This window comes from Zeugodacus cucurbitae, chromosome 3 (assembly GCF_028554725.1).
Source record: "Zeugodacus cucurbitae isolate PBARC_wt_2022May chromosome 3, idZeuCucr1.2, whole genome shotgun sequence".
Classification (NCBI taxonomy): domain Eukaryota; kingdom Metazoa; phylum Arthropoda; class Insecta; order Diptera; family Tephritidae; genus Zeugodacus; species Zeugodacus cucurbitae.
Window position 1 is genome coordinate 18201589 of NC_071668.1, and position 16111 is coordinate 18217699.

Consider the following 16111-nt stretch of genomic DNA (forward strand, 5'->3'; position numbering starts at 1 on the left):
TACCAATTAAATACGGAAAGTGTACATACATATGCTACAAATAAACTTATTCAACTTATACATGAATATTGAAATATACACTTAATAAAGAAAACTATTTAAGTACTGTCGACATTGCCAAAAACTAACTCTACTGATAATAATTATTAATATTTATTTTAAAAATGTTTATAGCTAAATTCTAAGAATTATAATAATTTTTGGTATAAATAAGCGATTGTGCGTACCATCTTATTTATTTAACTTTAATATCTCCTTCAGTAAGCATCAATTTAAAATCTGCGCTCAAACTGTTCTTGCAACTCACAGCAAAATGTTTCGTAACTTTTCCAATATTTTGCTATTTTTTATATTGATTTTTCAAATCCGTTACTGTTTAAGTGATAATACTGAACAAAATGCAACGGACGCTTGCACTTGTGATGTGGAAATAGATGTTGTGCTGAAATTCATGGACGACTTGGAAGTTGTACAAAAGAGTGGAACCAAATTGGAGAGTAAAATGTCGAACATCGAAAAGCTATTAATAGCAAATCGGTAATACTGACTAACTTATAAGTAGTTATCGCAAGTACTCACAGTTATTAACTGCTCATTACAGTGTACCAAAATTATCGAGTTGCGCAGAAGCGGCAGGTAACAGCAAGAAGAATGGTATATACCATATTCAGTTACAAAAACTCGATATCGATGACTTGAAAGTGTTTTGTGTAGAAGACGTGGATTTCGGTGGGTGGTTAGTTATACAGCGGCGTCAAAGTGACTTAGTAGATTTTTATAGAAATTGGACGGACTATAAGGAGGGATTCGGCGACCTAACGGGTAACTATTGGATCGGTTTGGAGAAACTACATGCGCTCACTAGCGACTGCGAACAGGAGTTATATATTCAATTGAGAAGACATAATGGCAAGGAATACTATGCAAAATATACACAGTTTGTTATTGCTGAGGAGTCAGAGAGCTACGCTTTGAAGAAATTGGGTAATTATAGAGGCAATAATGGGGATGCCTTCGGCAGACATGTGGGAATGAAATTTTCCACTTATGATCGTGATAATGATATAGATATACGGAATTGTGCAGAGGAATTTAAAGGCGGTTGGTGGTTTTTAAATTGCTATAACTAGTAAGAAAAAACACAATTTACTATAAATGATGATAAATATTTACATATATATATATTTTTATAGCTACCTAAATGGACCCTATGGTAATGCTAAATACGGTGTGTATTGGGTTGCACCAAAAACATATGCATCATTAGCATTTGCCCAAATGATGATACGACCAACTCGAAATTGTATGAGACAATTGATGTTGCGCAATTTAAATGGAAGAGCCTAAAAATGTATTGGAATTGAACCGCTTGGGTGCTGTAGTTAAACTATTTTACTCTTTTTTATTAAAGTGTGGATATTAATTTACAAATATACTCAGATGTGTGTCTATAATTGTCAATTTGTACTTGCTTGTGTCTCCAAAAATGTGTAATTGAACATATAGTTTCAAGATTATGTCATGGAAACGTATATATAAGAATTTACATTAATCAATGTATGCGTTATCTTAATAAAAATAATAAAATTGTGTTTGCTTATCAACGAAATCGACCAGTTTCTTTCACTAGCCGACCAATGATAAACATATGTTACGATTTCCATTGTTTTAATTTTTAAAGTGGAAATTGTATGAGGTATAGGGAGGCTACAGGAAATATTGACCTAAATTTGCAAAATTTGCGACATGGTTGCACACTATTATGAGAAAGACATCTCCATTGCATCTCTTTAGAATATATGAGAAATGTTAAAATTTCCTAAAAGCATATTTAACGGCAATATCACATTAGAAACGCAGTATTTGTGCAAAGTTTTTTACCTTTATCTTCACTGGTGCTTTGTGAACGAAACTGTGGTATAGCGAAAGGCGTGGTTGTGAATCCATTTGGTTCATTCAAACTATAGATTGGGTTGCTAAGGCAATGGGTCGAACCGAATTTCGTAGATATTGCTGGATATGTTTCGGAGATATGGTTTTTTTTTACCTATAATTGGGCGGAGACACGCCTATTTCAAATTTTTTAAACAAATTTGAAAGCAGTCTGTCTGTGCCATCTTTAACACATAATTCAAGGTTGCTGGTGTTTTTACTTAGTAAATTGAAGCATTTTTAGTAGTTTTCTACATAACCTTTGAATAGGAGGTAGGCGTGGTTATAATCCGATTTCCTTTATTTTTAGACTGTAAAAGGAAATGGCTAAAGGAAATGACTGTAGTTAGTTTGGTTGATATAGCTTTAGGTAGTTTACAGGATATGTTGAAAAAAAATTAGTAGGGGCGGGGTCACGTCCACTTTCCTAACAAAAATTATATCCAAATATGTCTCGCCCTATTGCGATTCTTTGTACCAAATTTTCTTTCGTATCTTTATTTATGGCTTAGTTATAGCCCTTTCTGGGTTCTCGGTTATCACTATTTTGTGAGCGTAGCAGTAGTCCGTGGCAGTTGTCCATCTAGGAAAGCAACCTTTCTTTTCTTAATTTTAGTTAAGAGCTTTATCAAGAAAATAATATGTTATGCCTTAACTTATCACTTATAACAGCAAACGATTTTCTTATGTTCAGGGGCATTTTAGTTGCGTTTTTGCTCATATATGAATAATTAATGCAAAAGTAGTACGTATGTACATATTTAAATCAGTTTTATAAGAGAAAAAATAACTAAAATCCTCTGATTGTCGAACTCTCTGTTTATATTTCCGATGCAGTTGTAACAAGTATATTTTTTTTATGTCATATATATATATATATAGGCATAGCTATGTCTATATACTAGAATATTGAAATATACACACAATAAATTAATCAATATAATTAATAAAAATATAATATAAGTATAATATAACCCAACTTACATTCGACATTGCAATAGACTGTCTCTACTGATAATAATTACCATTATTCCATTTAAAATTGCTTATCGCAACATTCTAGGATTTATGATTTTTTTGAATAGTTCAAAACGAATGTTCGCAACATTTTACACATTTTGCATCTCTTCAAAATGCATCAGTTTCAAATCTGCGCTCAAACAGTTCATGCAACTCACAGCAAAATGTTTCGCAATTTTTTGAATATTTTGCTATTTTTTATCTTGATTTTTCAAATCCGTTACTGTTTAAGTGATGATACTGAACAAAATGCAACGGACGCTTGCACTTGTGATGTGGAAATAGATGTTGTGCGGAAATTCATGGACGACTTGGAAGTTGTACAAAAGAGTGGAACCAAATTGGAGAGTAAAATGTCGAACATCGAAAAGCTATTAATTGCAAATCGGTAATACTGACTAACTTAAAAATAGTTATCGCAAGTACTCACAGTTATTAACTGCTCATTACAGCGTACCAAAATTATCGAGTTGCGCAGAAGCGGCAGGTAACAGCAAGAAGAATGGTATATACCATATTCAGTTACAAAATCTCGATATCGATGACTTGAAAGTGTTTTGTGTAGAAGACGTGGATTTCGGTGGATGGTTAGTTATACAGCGGCGTCAAAGCGACTCCGTAGATTTTTATAGAAATTGGATGGATTATAAGGAGGGATTTGGCGATCTAACGGGTAACTATTGGATCGGTTTAGAGAAAATACATGCGTTCATAAGTGACTGCGAACAGGAGTTATATGTTCAAATGAGGAGACGTAATGGCATGGAATACTATGCAAAATATACGGAATTTGTTATTGCTGACGAGTCGGAGGATTACGCTTTGAAGAAATTGGGAAATTATAACGGCAATGCTGGCGACTCCTTCAGTATAAATTTGGAAACGAAATTTTCAACTTATGATCGTGATAATGATTTCGATAAAGGAAATTGTGCAAAACTGTATAAAGGCGCTTGGTGGTTTGCAAGTTGCTATAACTGGTAAGGAAAAAAACAAAATTTGCTGTAAATGATGATAAAAATATTCACATATGTATATACGTATGTATCTTTATAGCCACTTAAATGGACGCTATGGCGATGATGAAGCCGGTATTAACTGGGTTTCAATAGAAAAAGATGAATCGTTAGCGTTTGCGCAAATGATGATACGACCAACCCGAAATTGCTTGAGACAATTGTTATTGCGCAATTTAAATGCAGGTGCCTAAAAATTCATTGGATTTGAACCGCTTGGATGCTGTTGTTGGACTATTTTACTCCTTTATATTCAATTATGAAAATTAATTTTCAAATATACTCAGATGTGTGTCTATAATTTCGAATTTGTTTATAAAATGTGTAAAAACGTGTAATTGAACATATAGCATCTAGATTCTATCATGAAAACGATATTAATCACTTTAGGCGATATCTTAATAAAAATAATAAAAAATGTGTTTGCTTGTCAGCGAAATCGAGCAGTTTCTTTCATTAGTCGCCGGATGGTATACATATATTAAGATTTCCATTGTTCCGCTTGATTTTAAAGTGGATTAGCAGCTGAAATTGTTTACTTCATATAGTATCTTTTGAAAGACTTTAGCGAATACAAAGACATTGGAAATATACATCGAAGCTAGCACGCAAGTTTTTTATTCGTAATAAAATAGACGTTTTATTAAGGATTTCCCAATATCAGGTTTTTTTTTTTAACAGGAACTGTACTTATTTCCTTGTCCGCCACTGTATATATGTATAAAATATGTAATCGTTTAGCGTCAATTTCAAAAGTTAATGGACAAACGTAAAAACTGCACTCATATACAGGGACGTAATCTAAATGGTTTAAGGGAGTGTTGTAGTTATCAGCATTCGTAATGGTTAAACCGATTTTAGTTAAAGTTAGTTTTCATATAACAATATTTAAATTAGTTCAAAAAATTTTACAGTTTTTAAGTATTTTTTAAATAAATTTTTTTTAAACAATTTGGAAAAAAAATCTATCTGAAATTATATTATAATTGAGCTTATTCCACTTAGAAACTGCCTCGATAAGTATTCTTCTTCTTCTTACATATTTATTATTGCAAAATATTTACATAAGTTAATTCATACTTTCATACGTACATACATATGTATGTAGAAGCTTGCTCATGAGCTGCGCTAATGTTGTTAATGAGCAAGAATCTGTAATTTCAAGTACTCAATTAGTCGAAGTACAAACGTATGACGTGAGCATTTTACAAAAAAAAAATATATATATAAACATGAAGCTGCTCAAGTGCGCTTGATTCCTAGTAGCAGAAAACCTGATAATTTCGAATAAACAAACAGCAAATGCGACAACGCTATGACTTATGAGATAAGCAAGTTGCTTGGACTTGCTTAGCTTTCAGCATGACACTACGTAACTACGACCGAGTAGTTTGACTTCGAAAATCGCGATCAGTTTTGATTTTTACTCGCTCAAGCGAAGTTTACTAAATTTCCAAGCAGCGTTCGTACAACAAATATTTTTATTACAAAACTAAAAAATTTGTAAAAAAAATAAAATAATGCGTTTATTCAACGCTTTATTGCTACTATTGGCATTGCTAGCGCCGCCAAGCGCTTTGGCTGCCGATAAGAACCTAGTGTGCTTCTATGATTCAGCGAGTTATCTACGTCAAGGTAATTACATATACGCTTCTTTGAAATACCAATACATCACGTATTACTCAATGGCAATCAACCTACAGGTTTCGCCAAATTACTACCCACCGATCTGGAACTCGGCCTTAACTTCTGCTCGCATCTTATCTACGGCTATGCTGGCCTTAAACCGCAAACACACGAGGTCTACAGTCTCAATGTCGATCTTGATATGTTTCATTATCACGAGATTCTGTTGTTGAAGGCGAAATACCCGAAGATGAAGGTGTTCCTTAGCGTTGGCGGCGATCGTGATGTGGACGAAGCGAATCCGCTCAAATATATTGGCCTGCTGGAGAGTGGCAGTGAGGGACAACAGCAGTTTATTGATAGCTCTATTGCGTTGCTGAAGCGTAATGGTTTTGACGGTTTGGATTTGGCCTTCCAATTGCCACGCAATAAGCCGCGTAAGGTGCATGGTACTGTGGGTTCTTATTGGAAGAAATTTAAGAAGCTCTTCACCGGCGATTTCGTTGTGGATCCTCAGGCTGGTGTGCATAAGGAACAGTTTACGGAATTTTCGAAAAATTTGCGTGCGGCATTGCAGCGTTCGAATCTTTCGTTGGCGTTGACCGTTTTGCCGAATGTCAATTCGACATGTGAGTATTTTCGCAAAGAATTTGGGTTATTGAGAGCTTTCATCGGTGGTTCATATATTATATATATTGAAATAGGTTTGAGTTTTTATAGACATAATACCCTAAAATTCAAAATCAAAATTCTTACTGAGTTTCGAAACAGTTTTGTGAGACTATTAGTAAGAATTTCGCAAGAAAGATTTCATCTCATTCCACATTTGATACATCTGTCTTGAATACTTTTGGTAATTGTTTTTTTTTTCACCCTATATCATCCTCTGTAACCCGCAGGGTACTTCGATGTGCCAAAAATCAAGAACAATTTCGAGTTCATCAATCTACTAGCCTTCGACTTCCTCACACCGAATCGTAATCCAGACGAAGCCGATTATACCGCACCAATCTATCCACTCACGGAACAAAATCGTCTGCCACACTACAATATCGAGTATCAAGTAGATTATTGGTTGCAGAATCAATGTCCCGGCGAGAAGCTCAATCTCGGCATTGCCACATATGGACGCGCATGGCGCATAACACCCGATTCGGGTTTAACCGGTGTACCCGTCATACCGGAAACGGATGGACCTGCACCGGCGGGCCTACAATCACAAATACCCGGACTGCTGAGCTGGCCGGAGATTTGCGCCAAAATGCCAAATGACGTGAATGCCGATTATCGTGGTGAGAATGCGCCGTTACGCAAGGTAATCGATTTGGTGCAGCGTTATGGCAATTATGCCTTCCGACCGGCCGATGAAAATGGTGAGCACGGCATGTGGGTGAGCTATGATGATCCGGACTTTGCATCGATCAAGGCGAGCTATGTGCGCACAAAGGGTCTGGGCGGTGTGGCGCTCTACGATTTGAGTTATGACGATTTCCGTGGCTTGTGTACAGGGCTGAAATTTCCCATATTGCGTGCGATTAAGCAATTCTTATAAGTTTTGTTATGATTAGTTTAGTGTTTGTATATACATGTATGTATGTATTGCTTTATTAATGATTGTAGCAATTTTAATAAAATCTAATGTGTACTACAAATTGTGTAGCGTTTTAATTGATAAGCGCTGTGAGAAAAAAAAAACAAAATCAAACGAAAATTCGCGCCGCATAATGACCTCCTTACTTGACCCTGAAAACGTGTTGTTCGTTTGAAACGATTACTCAACTCATGCGTTGTTGTTGTCATGTATGTATGTACATATGTATAGCAAGTTGTTTATTTCATTTATTTATTCAAACGATGAAATTATACATTAAGTACCGCAACAAATCGCCGCATGTACTTTGCATACAAAAATTCGATATTGTTTTTTTCTACTTCAAACAATCTTTCATTATTGTCGCCGTCTCTTAATCCCCATATTAGCCGCTGGCATACCAAACAAGTTCGAGAATAATAATTTGCATTTAGAATCACGCATTTATTTGTAAATATTATTTACACCGTGCTCAGCATTTCGAACGCTTACTCATTCGCAAACAACGCAACAAAGATCGCACGAAATCCACAAACACTCCTCGAACACTCTTAAACCCCTCAATCCCTAAAACTAAAAAGTACCGTCCGTAAATCACATACGCCGCTGTCAGAACGCTCTATTTACTACTTCAGCCTCGCTGAAAGCTCATGCGATCAGCTGTTCGCTCTACAGTACGTCTCTCTCATCACCACCCAGCTCTAAAGCCTTCACTTGCCTATGCGTGGAGCTTAAGTAGAGCTTTGTTAGCTTACACTCCAACAGCGCCTCACGCCCAGCTGTTCATTCATTCAATCCATTTGCACTGCTCAGTGACATTTATAGATCTACGCTTTTAGTTTCGATTTTACTTTTGTTTTGTGCAGTTCATGCGACGCGTCTACTAAAAGCGCTATCAAATATAGAATTTGTTGTTTTTTTTACAACTTGGTAAACCAGTATTCATTGTAAGATGAAATTATTCGCCTTACTTTCACTGGCATTGGGTGTGCTGGTGGCCCAAACGGGTGCCGCTAATCTCGTCTGCTACTATGACTCGGCCAGCTATATACGCGAAGGTGAGTACACAATCGGAAGTTTATCTGATAAATATTTATTTTCCAGATAAATCTCATTTACGACATGACATTTGTTGTTGTTTGTTTATTAGTTTGTTTGCTCGCCTCATTAACGGTGTATGTACTTATATGTATGTATGTATGTATGTATGTATGTATGTATGGACGTGTGACCATTGAAAGTAAAAGCGCTAATTTTAGTTGATTTGAAGGTTAATTTTTTCGTTGGAATTTTTTGTGTTTTTGTAAAGATTTGAGCATAAAGAAAAGCTTGGTTTAAAATAAATTTGAAATAATGAAAATATGGGACTCGATAAAGTTCTTCGCAGACGGTATAGATTAGGTTTTCTGCGATTCATTTCGATTTTCCAACTCCGTTCGAATGGTTAAAAAATGTAGTTTTTAGAACTTCTAGCACGAAAAAAGATACTTTCGAATAGTTAAAATATGTAATTCTTAGCACTTCTAGCACGAAAAGAGATATTTATTTTAGATTTACTCTCGAATAAGTTCTTCGGGAGCAAGAATATAATAGTATCATTTAAGTTCCGATAATTATTTTTCCCAAATAAAGTTCGGAACAAACTTCAATTTTAATCCTGGAAACACAATGTGTCTTTTTGTTGTCTGTTCCGTAGAAATAAAATTCTCAGGCATCTCACTTTTCTGGAAACAAAAATAATTCAGTGTCATTTGGATGGGAATCTCGAGCTTTGTGTCATCTGTGAGCTAGAGTATCGGTATTTCGGCAGCTCGTGCGAAGTTTATAAAAATCTATTTCTGAAAAGCGGTTTACCTATAGAGTATTTTGTATGTCAATTGGACTTAAAGTTCAGTTGAACTTGCCTAACTCAAATCACCATAATCCACAAAAAAAACTACGAATTAGAAAGGCTTCCGAGTTGCGGATAGTAATTTGTATGAAATTTGACATCGATTGCCAATTCAAGAATTTGAGTTATGGAGATTTTCGAGTTATAGAAGTTCGAGTTATGAAAGTTTAACTGAGATCTCTTAAACTCTATTCAATGACATTTTGAATTATATGAATGAAATTTGGTTCTCTTTCGTTCTTTCTAGTCAGAAAATTTAAATAACAACAATAAAATTATATAATTACTTCAACTACCTTGGCATAGCGAAGGCTCCTAATGTTTTCAAATAATACTTGTTGATCTCTTGTTAAATCGAAAACTATATATATCGTTTGTAATTTTGTTATGAAATAGATTTTTTGGGAGCGATTTATTTTCACAAAAGCTCCTTTTTCGACGATATTTATATGCTTGAAACATATTGAGATATCCAAAGTTTGGGTTCACCAAGAATCTATTAATTTTTTTTCGATCTGAAGCCTTAGCTGAACTTATTGGCAGATACACATTGATTCATGTTTTTCATTGAACAAATTATAAAGAAATATAAATATAATTAAGCAAATGTACTTTACTTTGACTTTACGTTGAAATCAATTATAAATTTCCAAGGAAGTAATTAATCCAAAGCAATTGACTACAGCTTTTTTTACTGCTGATTACGGCTTTGATTACTCAAAACTACACTCAATCAATCAAGCTATGCTATATACATATATTTATTGTTTTGCATTTACAACAATAACACTGGTCATAAAATGTACTAAATTAATGACAATAATACTGACTTAGTAAGTAAACAAGTTTAGATCGAAAGCAGCTTGTGAAATTATCACTTAAAGCGTCGGATGCTGTAGATCAGTCACTTAGAGAGAAAAAGTGAGTGAGAGAGAGAGAGTATCAAAGAGAGACCCAGTTAACACAAGAGATAGATAGGGTATGTAGTGCAGAGAGTTTTGGGTCAATGGCTTATCAGTGTGGGGTCACGTTGTAAAGCAAGAGACGCGTATTAGATTAGCAAGTGTTTCAACAAAATGTCCCAGTGAACTCGCTGCTCACATATGTAGGAACTGATATGTAGTTTTAATATAAAAATAGCATTTATAATATACCTATGTAGTGTTATTTTGTTAATAGTTATTCACATCATACTAAGTGCGCTCGCAAACAATTCAATACAAAGCAGTTTAATATAAACACAATGCGAAATACGGGAATCAGTATCAATTTAAATTCCACAGTGTAGACGGTCACATACAATAAAACATATTTTAAGGTTGCCTTGAGTTCGGGCAGTACCGAAAATTAGTAACGCTCAAGAAAATTTTTTACTGCAAGCAATTTAGAACGTTTCATGGAATTTTTGAGATTTTTTATGTTACCTGCATATTTTCTACATGAAATGGGCTTTTATTGACATATATCGAATTAGTTTTATTATAATAAGATTTGGCCCCAAACTCGATCTAGAATTATCACATTATATTTTACACTTTTCATTATTAACCCATGGTTCTTGTATTGTTCTAGCTCTAAGCTAAACACAAAATTTCGTTGAGATGAGTGAGATTTCTCATTTTATGGTATATTTTCGAAGCAACGTTTTTTTGAAATATCAAGTTTAGTTACCAGAAGATCTAAAGTGTCCAGTTATGAACACTATCTATCTATCCTTTTAATGGTTCAGAAAGATCGACACGGTTCGACAAAGCACTTGGAATCTATTACAAATTTCTTCTTCTAATTGACTGGCGTAGACACCGCTTACGCGGTTATAGCCGAGTCCACGACAGCGCGCCACGCATCTCTTCTTTTGGCAGTTTTGGCGCCAATTGGTAATACCAAGTGAAAACAATTCCTTCTCCACCTGGTCCTGTGTGGAGGCCTCCCTCTTCCTCGGCTACCACCAGCGGGTAATGCATCGAACACTTTCAGAGCTGGATCACTTTCATCCATTCGAACAACATGACCCAGCCAGCGTAGCCGCTGTCTTTTTATTCGCTGGACTATGTCGATGTCGTCGAACAACACATACAGCTCATCATTCAATTTTCTGCGGTATTCGCCGTTGCCAATGTTTAAGGGACCATAAATCTTCCGCAATACCTTTCTCTCGAAAACTCCTAGTGCCGTCTCATCGGATGTTGACAATGTCCACGCTTCTGCACCGTAAAGTAGGACGGGAATGATGAGGGACTTGTAGAGTTCGATTTTGGTTCGTCGAGAGAGGACTTTACTTTTCAATTGCCTACTCAGTCCAAAGTAGTAGCTGTTGGAAAGAGTGATTCTGCGCTGGATTTCAAGGTTGACAATATTATCGCTTATGCGGTTGTGCGTAGGGTTTGTGACCCACCACATAAAACCGAATAACTAACGAACAGGAAGCAACAGCCTCGAATTTCTAGCCTATTAGTATCAAGTTCTCATGTTCAAATTTTTTCCTTTGCTATTGGACTCTTAAAAGGTCTATGTCCTCTTTTTCTTGCTGTAAAACATACCAATCCTGTTTTGATTCTAAAATACTAATAGTACTCAGTTCTTTTAGAAGTAACACTGATAGATCGAACTCTTCTCTGATTATACTCACTCAGGTAACCTGACTTGTTTCAAATTTTAAATGTATGTGTCAGGTATTGCTAAGATATCTCAATACCCGACAGTCAGATAGTTTAATCAAGTTTACTCATTCTGATAAACCACTTTGTGATCGGGTATAAAAAATATACTCTGTATACAATACTTTCCAACAACACTCAACACTATTTGACGACAACAAAAACTAATTTCAGTCTGGATACATTAAGTTCTTGATTTTAATACGCTGACAAGCCGATGCGTGAGTCACAACGCGATATAAATAAGAACCTGTTAATGACGCAAGCATCAGATAGTCAGCTATGTGCAGTGGCGGATAGGGGGGTACTTCAGCTGCTCCGAGGTTGTTTAGGTCAGAAAAAAGTTTAATTATTCATTGCGCATGACAAACGAAGCGCAGCAAACGTGCAAATCTAGATTTAGAATGTATTTTTTATTGTTGTTGTTTTTGTGTGTTATTTATATTTTCCACATTCGTTTGATGAAATGATAATTTGTTCACGTTGCTCCCTCTATTGTTGTGTGTTCCCTTTATGGTCCGTTTCGTACGAGTACATATTTATATGTCACCACATCGTCACATTTGTGTTGTTGTTTTGTATTTTTGTCACGCATGCACGCACCATATTTTTATAAGCAAACAATTGCACTCTGCATCAACAAGTACGCAATAAATATTAATAACAACATTTTTTAACAACAACAAAAATCAATTGCTAGGACTTGGCAAACTGCTCACACCCGACCTTGAGATTGCCTTACAATTCTGTACACATTTGATTTACGGTTATGCCGGCATCAATCCCAACACCTACCAAGTGCAGAGTCTGCACGAAGACCTCGACGTGTACAAGCATCAGTATTCCGAAGTCACCGCGTTGAAGCGTAAATTTCCCACTTTGAAAGTATTACTGAGTGTTGGTGGCGATCAAGATATTGATCCGGAACATCCGAATAAGTATCTCGAACTGTTGGAGGGTGAAAAAGTCAAGCAGACCTCATTTATCAACTCGGCCTATTCGTTGGTGCGTTCGTACGGTTTCGATGGTTTGGATTTATCCTTTCAATTTCCGAAAAACAAGCCACGTAAAGTGCACTCCGACATCGGTATGGTGTGGAAGAAATTCAAGAAACTCTTCACAGGCGATTTCATTGTCGATGAGAAAGCCGAACAGCATAAGGAAGAGTTTACGGCATTTGTGCGTGATGTGCGTAATGCTTTGCGTCCCGATAATATGATGTTAACGCTAACGGTATTGCCGAATGTCAATGCGTCCTGTAAGTCAGAACTTAGTAAATTGTTACACATTTCATAAACTCAACTACACAACACATATTATAGGGTACTTCGATGTGCCGGCACTCGTCGGCAATTTGGACTTTGTCACTTTGGCCGCTTTCGATTTCCTTACACCTGCGCGTAATCCACAAGAGGCCGATTATACGGCACCACTTTACGAACTCTACGATCAAAATCGCTTGTCACACTACAATGTTAATTACCAAGTCGAATATTGGCTGTCACAACAGTGTCCGGCGAATAAGCTTAATGTCGGCATTGCTGCCTATGGACGCGCTTGGAAGTTGACCAAAGATTCCGGCATGACTGGCACACCCATCGTCAAGGACACAGAGGGCCCCGCAGCGGCTGGCATGCAAAGCCAACAGCCAGGCCTACTCTCTTGGGCGGAAGTGTGCGGCAAACTACCGAATCCGGCAAATACCTACCTGAAGGGTGCCGATGCACCACTACGACGCGTCAACGATCCCACTAAACGTTACGGCCCATATGCTTACCGTCCGGCCGATGCTAATGGCGAGCATGGCATGTGGGTGAGCTATGATGATCCCGACAGTGCGGCCAATAAGGCTGCCTATGTGCACTCGAAGAACTTGGGCGGTATTGGCTTGTTCGACTTGAGTTACGATGACTTCCGGGGCCTGTGCACTGGCGATAAGTACCCGATTTTGCGTGCTGCCAAGTTTCGTTTGTAATGGTTTTTTGCCTTTTTCTTCTATATACAAATTATCTATGAATTTGCTTTTGTTGTATATTTTCACGCTCAATAAACAATGATTTTTTTTACCTACACAATATATGTATATGTTTTGCTTATCGCAACGCGTCAATGAACAATATTCCAGTGATCTCGCTGAACCCTAAATATATGCGCGCTGATAAGTTTCTTAGAAAGCTCACTGAATTTTTTTGAGGAAAAAGTCAGCATCGTTGGCAAAATATTATTTTCATTTCGTATTTGTAGCTGTTTAGACGTTCGAGATGAAGGTTTTACTTGTAACATTAGCATTTATAGTGTGTTCTGTGCGTTGGACCACTACTGCTTCCTTGTTGGAACGCAATTTAGTGTGCTTTTACGATTCAAAGGGCGTCACACGTTCAGGTTACACGGTTATATTTTACTTATTTTTCCTTCCATTGATAACTGCTTTTGTAGGTTCAGCACAATTCAGCACTGCTGACTTGGAAATCGCTTTACAGTTTTGCACACACGTCATCTACGGCTATGTAGGCATCAAACCGGAAACCTTCCAGCTTATGAGCCTCAATGAAAACCTCGATATACAGCGTCATCACTTTGCCACCATCACGGCGCTCAAAGAGAAGTTTCCACATATCAAATTCATATTAAGTGTGGGCGGTGATCGTGATGCTGGTGGTCATGAGAAGTATATTAATCTCTTGGAGGCAGGTCGTCAAAAGCAAACCGCATTCATAGAATCCGCGCGTGTTTTTCTGCGCAGCTATAACTTTGATGGCATCGATTTGGCTTTTCAACTGCCACGCAACAAACCGAGGAAGGTGCACACGGATGCCGGCGCGGTGTGGAAGAGCTTCAAGAAATTCTTCACTGGTGACTTCATAGTCGATGAAAAGGCGAATGAACATAAGGAAGAGTTAACGGACTTGATTAAGGATCTCAAGAATACACTACGCGCCGATAATTTACTGTTATCGCTGACAGTACTGCCGAATGTGAACTCGAGTTGTAAGTATATAACGAAATTGAATTTCTGGCAGAAAACGAAACGATAATTGTACAATTTAACTGACTTCGAAACTGCTGTCGTCATTCATTCTAAACTTTCTGCATTCCACACTCTAAATACATTTCCACTCTCTTAGGGTACTTCGATGCACCGGCCATAGCCGACAGCTTGGACTTGATAAATTTAGCCGCCTTCGATTTCCTCACACCTGAACGTAATCCCGAGGAAGCTGATTTCGCCGCACCACTTTATGAACTGCACGATCAAAATCGTCTGCCACATTATAATGTCAACTTCCAAGTGGAGAATTGGTTGTTGCAACGTGTGCCCGCCGGCAAGATCAACGTTGGTATTCCAACATTTGGACGCGCTTGGAAGTTGTCTAAGGATTCCGGTACAACTGGTTTGCCAGTGGTGCCAGCCACCGAGGGTGCAGCACCTGCCGGTCCGATAACCAAAATACCAGGACTACTCAACTGGTTGGAAGTATGTCAGCGCCTACCGAATCCTTCGAATGTCAACGCCAAAGGTGCTGATGCACCGCTACGTCGTATTAGCGATCCTACTAAGCGTTATGGCACTTATGCTTTCCATACCGCCGATGAGGATGGCGCCAACGGTGTATGGGTCAGCTATGAAGATCCCGATACCGCAGCCAGCAAAGCTGCGTATGTGAAGGCCAAGAATTTGGGCGGTGTCGCGTTGTTCGACATCACTTTGGACGATTTCCGTGGTCAATGCACCGGCGATAAGTTCCCCATGTTGCGCGCTATCAAATATAGGTTGCTTTAAGCTTTAGGCGTTTGGCCTGTTACATAAGGCGTGTAATGGAATTGTTGTTTGTAAAACGGTTGTGAAAATACATATTTTGTGGAAGCTAAAGGTAATGTTCGAGTAGTTGATTTTATCTTGTGATTATTATATTTAATAACTGTTAATATTTTCTTTGTTATTTGAGTTAAAATAAAATGTTTAATAACTGACCTTTTAATTGCTGTGTAGCTTAAGAAGGCTTTTGGTTTTTCCATGTAGTCAAAGGGGCATATTTGAATGTAATTTTTTTGGGAAAGTGGGCGGGGCCCTCTTACCATATAGGTTTTTTTTATATATCTCGACAACCAGTAAACCGTCAGAAACACTAAATTTTACAGAATGACAGAAAGAATCTGCACTCATATTTCTTTTTACAAAATGGGATCTGGCGTCGCCTACTTATGGAGCAAAAACCGTATCTCAGAAACTACTCGACCGATTTCAATGAAATTCGGTATATAATATTTTCTTGGCACCCTGAAATGTGGAAAATATCTGAAATCGGTTCCCAACCACAACCACTTTCCATATAACTCGATTTTGAATTCCAACTGATTCCTTCACTTTATATTATAA

At 37.2% G+C, this 16111-nt stretch overlaps 4 protein-coding genes across 4 annotated transcripts; all 4 read left to right on the forward strand.

Moving 5' to 3' along the window:
* Positions 1 to 234: 234 nt before the first annotated feature.
* Positions 235 to 1504, forward strand: LOC105215082 (ryncolin-1-like). Its single transcript, XM_011188829.3, has 3 exons — positions 235 to 537; positions 602 to 1129; positions 1194 to 1504. Exons 1-3 carry the CDS (start codon positions 314 to 316, stop codon positions 1345 to 1347), a joined length of 906 nt encoding a protein of 301 aa, XP_011187131.1. The 5' UTR covers positions 235 to 313; the 3' UTR covers positions 1348 to 1504.
* A 1558-nt stretch (positions 1505 to 3062) lies between these two features.
* LOC105215081 (fibrinogen-like protein A) lies at positions 3063 to 4392 on the forward strand. Its single transcript, XM_011188828.3, has 3 exons — positions 3063 to 3340; positions 3405 to 3932; positions 4009 to 4392. Exons 1-3 carry the CDS (start codon positions 3066 to 3068, stop codon positions 4160 to 4162), a joined length of 957 nt encoding a protein of 318 aa, XP_011187130.2. The 5' UTR covers positions 3063 to 3065; the 3' UTR covers positions 4163 to 4392.
* Positions 4393 to 5365: 973 nt separating this feature from the next.
* Positions 5366 to 7246, forward strand: LOC105215079 (chitinase-like protein Idgf1). The gene is made up of 3 exons (XM_011188827.2): positions 5366 to 5603; positions 5672 to 6223; positions 6494 to 7246. Exons 1-3 carry the CDS (start codon positions 5489 to 5491, stop codon positions 7144 to 7146), a joined length of 1320 nt encoding a protein of 439 aa, XP_011187129.1. The 5' UTR covers positions 5366 to 5488; the 3' UTR covers positions 7147 to 7246.
* Positions 7247 to 7985: 739 nt separating this feature from the next.
* Positions 7986 to 15713, forward strand: LOC105215092 (uncharacterized). The gene is made up of 6 exons (XM_054226540.1): positions 7986 to 8243; positions 12434 to 12991; positions 13056 to 13705; positions 13986 to 14115; positions 14170 to 14721; positions 14859 to 15713. Exons 1-6 carry the CDS (start codon positions 8138 to 8140, stop codon positions 15512 to 15514), a joined length of 2652 nt encoding a protein of 883 aa, XP_054082515.1. The 5' UTR covers positions 7986 to 8137; the 3' UTR covers positions 15515 to 15713.
* Positions 15714 to 16111: the final 398 nt, after the last annotated feature.

Bases quoted from the DNA above. Each gene is read 5' to 3' on its own strand.
- LOC105215079 (XM_011188827.2), top strand. From the start codon at position 5,489: ATGCGTTTATTCAACGCTTTATTGCTACTATTGGCATTGCTAGCGCCG. The intron at 5,604-5,671 runs GTAATTACATAT...ATCAACCTACAG, and splicing joins AGCGAGTTATCTACGTCAAG to GTTTCGCCAAATTACTACCC. The intron at 6,224-6,493 runs GTGAGTATTTTC...TGTAACCCGCAG, and splicing joins GCCGAATGTCAATTCGACAT to GGTACTTCGATGTGCCAAAA.
- LOC105215082 (XM_011188829.3), top strand. From the start codon at position 314: ATGTTTCGTAACTTTTCCAATATTTTGCTATTTTTTATATTGATTTTT. The intron at 538-601 runs GTAATACTGACT...TGCTCATTACAG, and splicing joins AAGCTATTAATAGCAAATCG to TGTACCAAAATTATCGAGTT. The intron at 1,130-1,193 runs GTAAGAAAAAAC...ATATTTTTATAG, and splicing joins TTTTTAAATTGCTATAACTA to CTACCTAAATGGACCCTATG.
- LOC105215081 (XM_011188828.3), top strand. From the start codon at position 3,066: ATGCATCAGTTTCAAATCTGCGCTCAAACAGTTCATGCAACTCACAGC. The intron at 3,341-3,404 runs GTAATACTGACT...TGCTCATTACAG, and splicing joins AAGCTATTAATTGCAAATCG to CGTACCAAAATTATCGAGTT. The intron at 3,933-4,008 runs GTAAGGAAAAAA...GTATCTTTATAG, and splicing joins TTTGCAAGTTGCTATAACTG to CCACTTAAATGGACGCTATG.
- LOC105215092 (XM_054226540.1), top strand. From the start codon at position 8,138: ATGAAATTATTCGCCTTACTTTCACTGGCATTGGGTGTGCTGGTGGCC. The intron at 12,992-13,055 runs GTAAGTCAGAAC...CACATATTATAG, and splicing joins GCCGAATGTCAATGCGTCCT to GGTACTTCGATGTGCCGGCA. The intron at 14,722-14,858 runs GTAAGTATATAA...CCACTCTCTTAG, and splicing joins GCCGAATGTGAACTCGAGTT to GGTACTTCGATGCACCGGCC.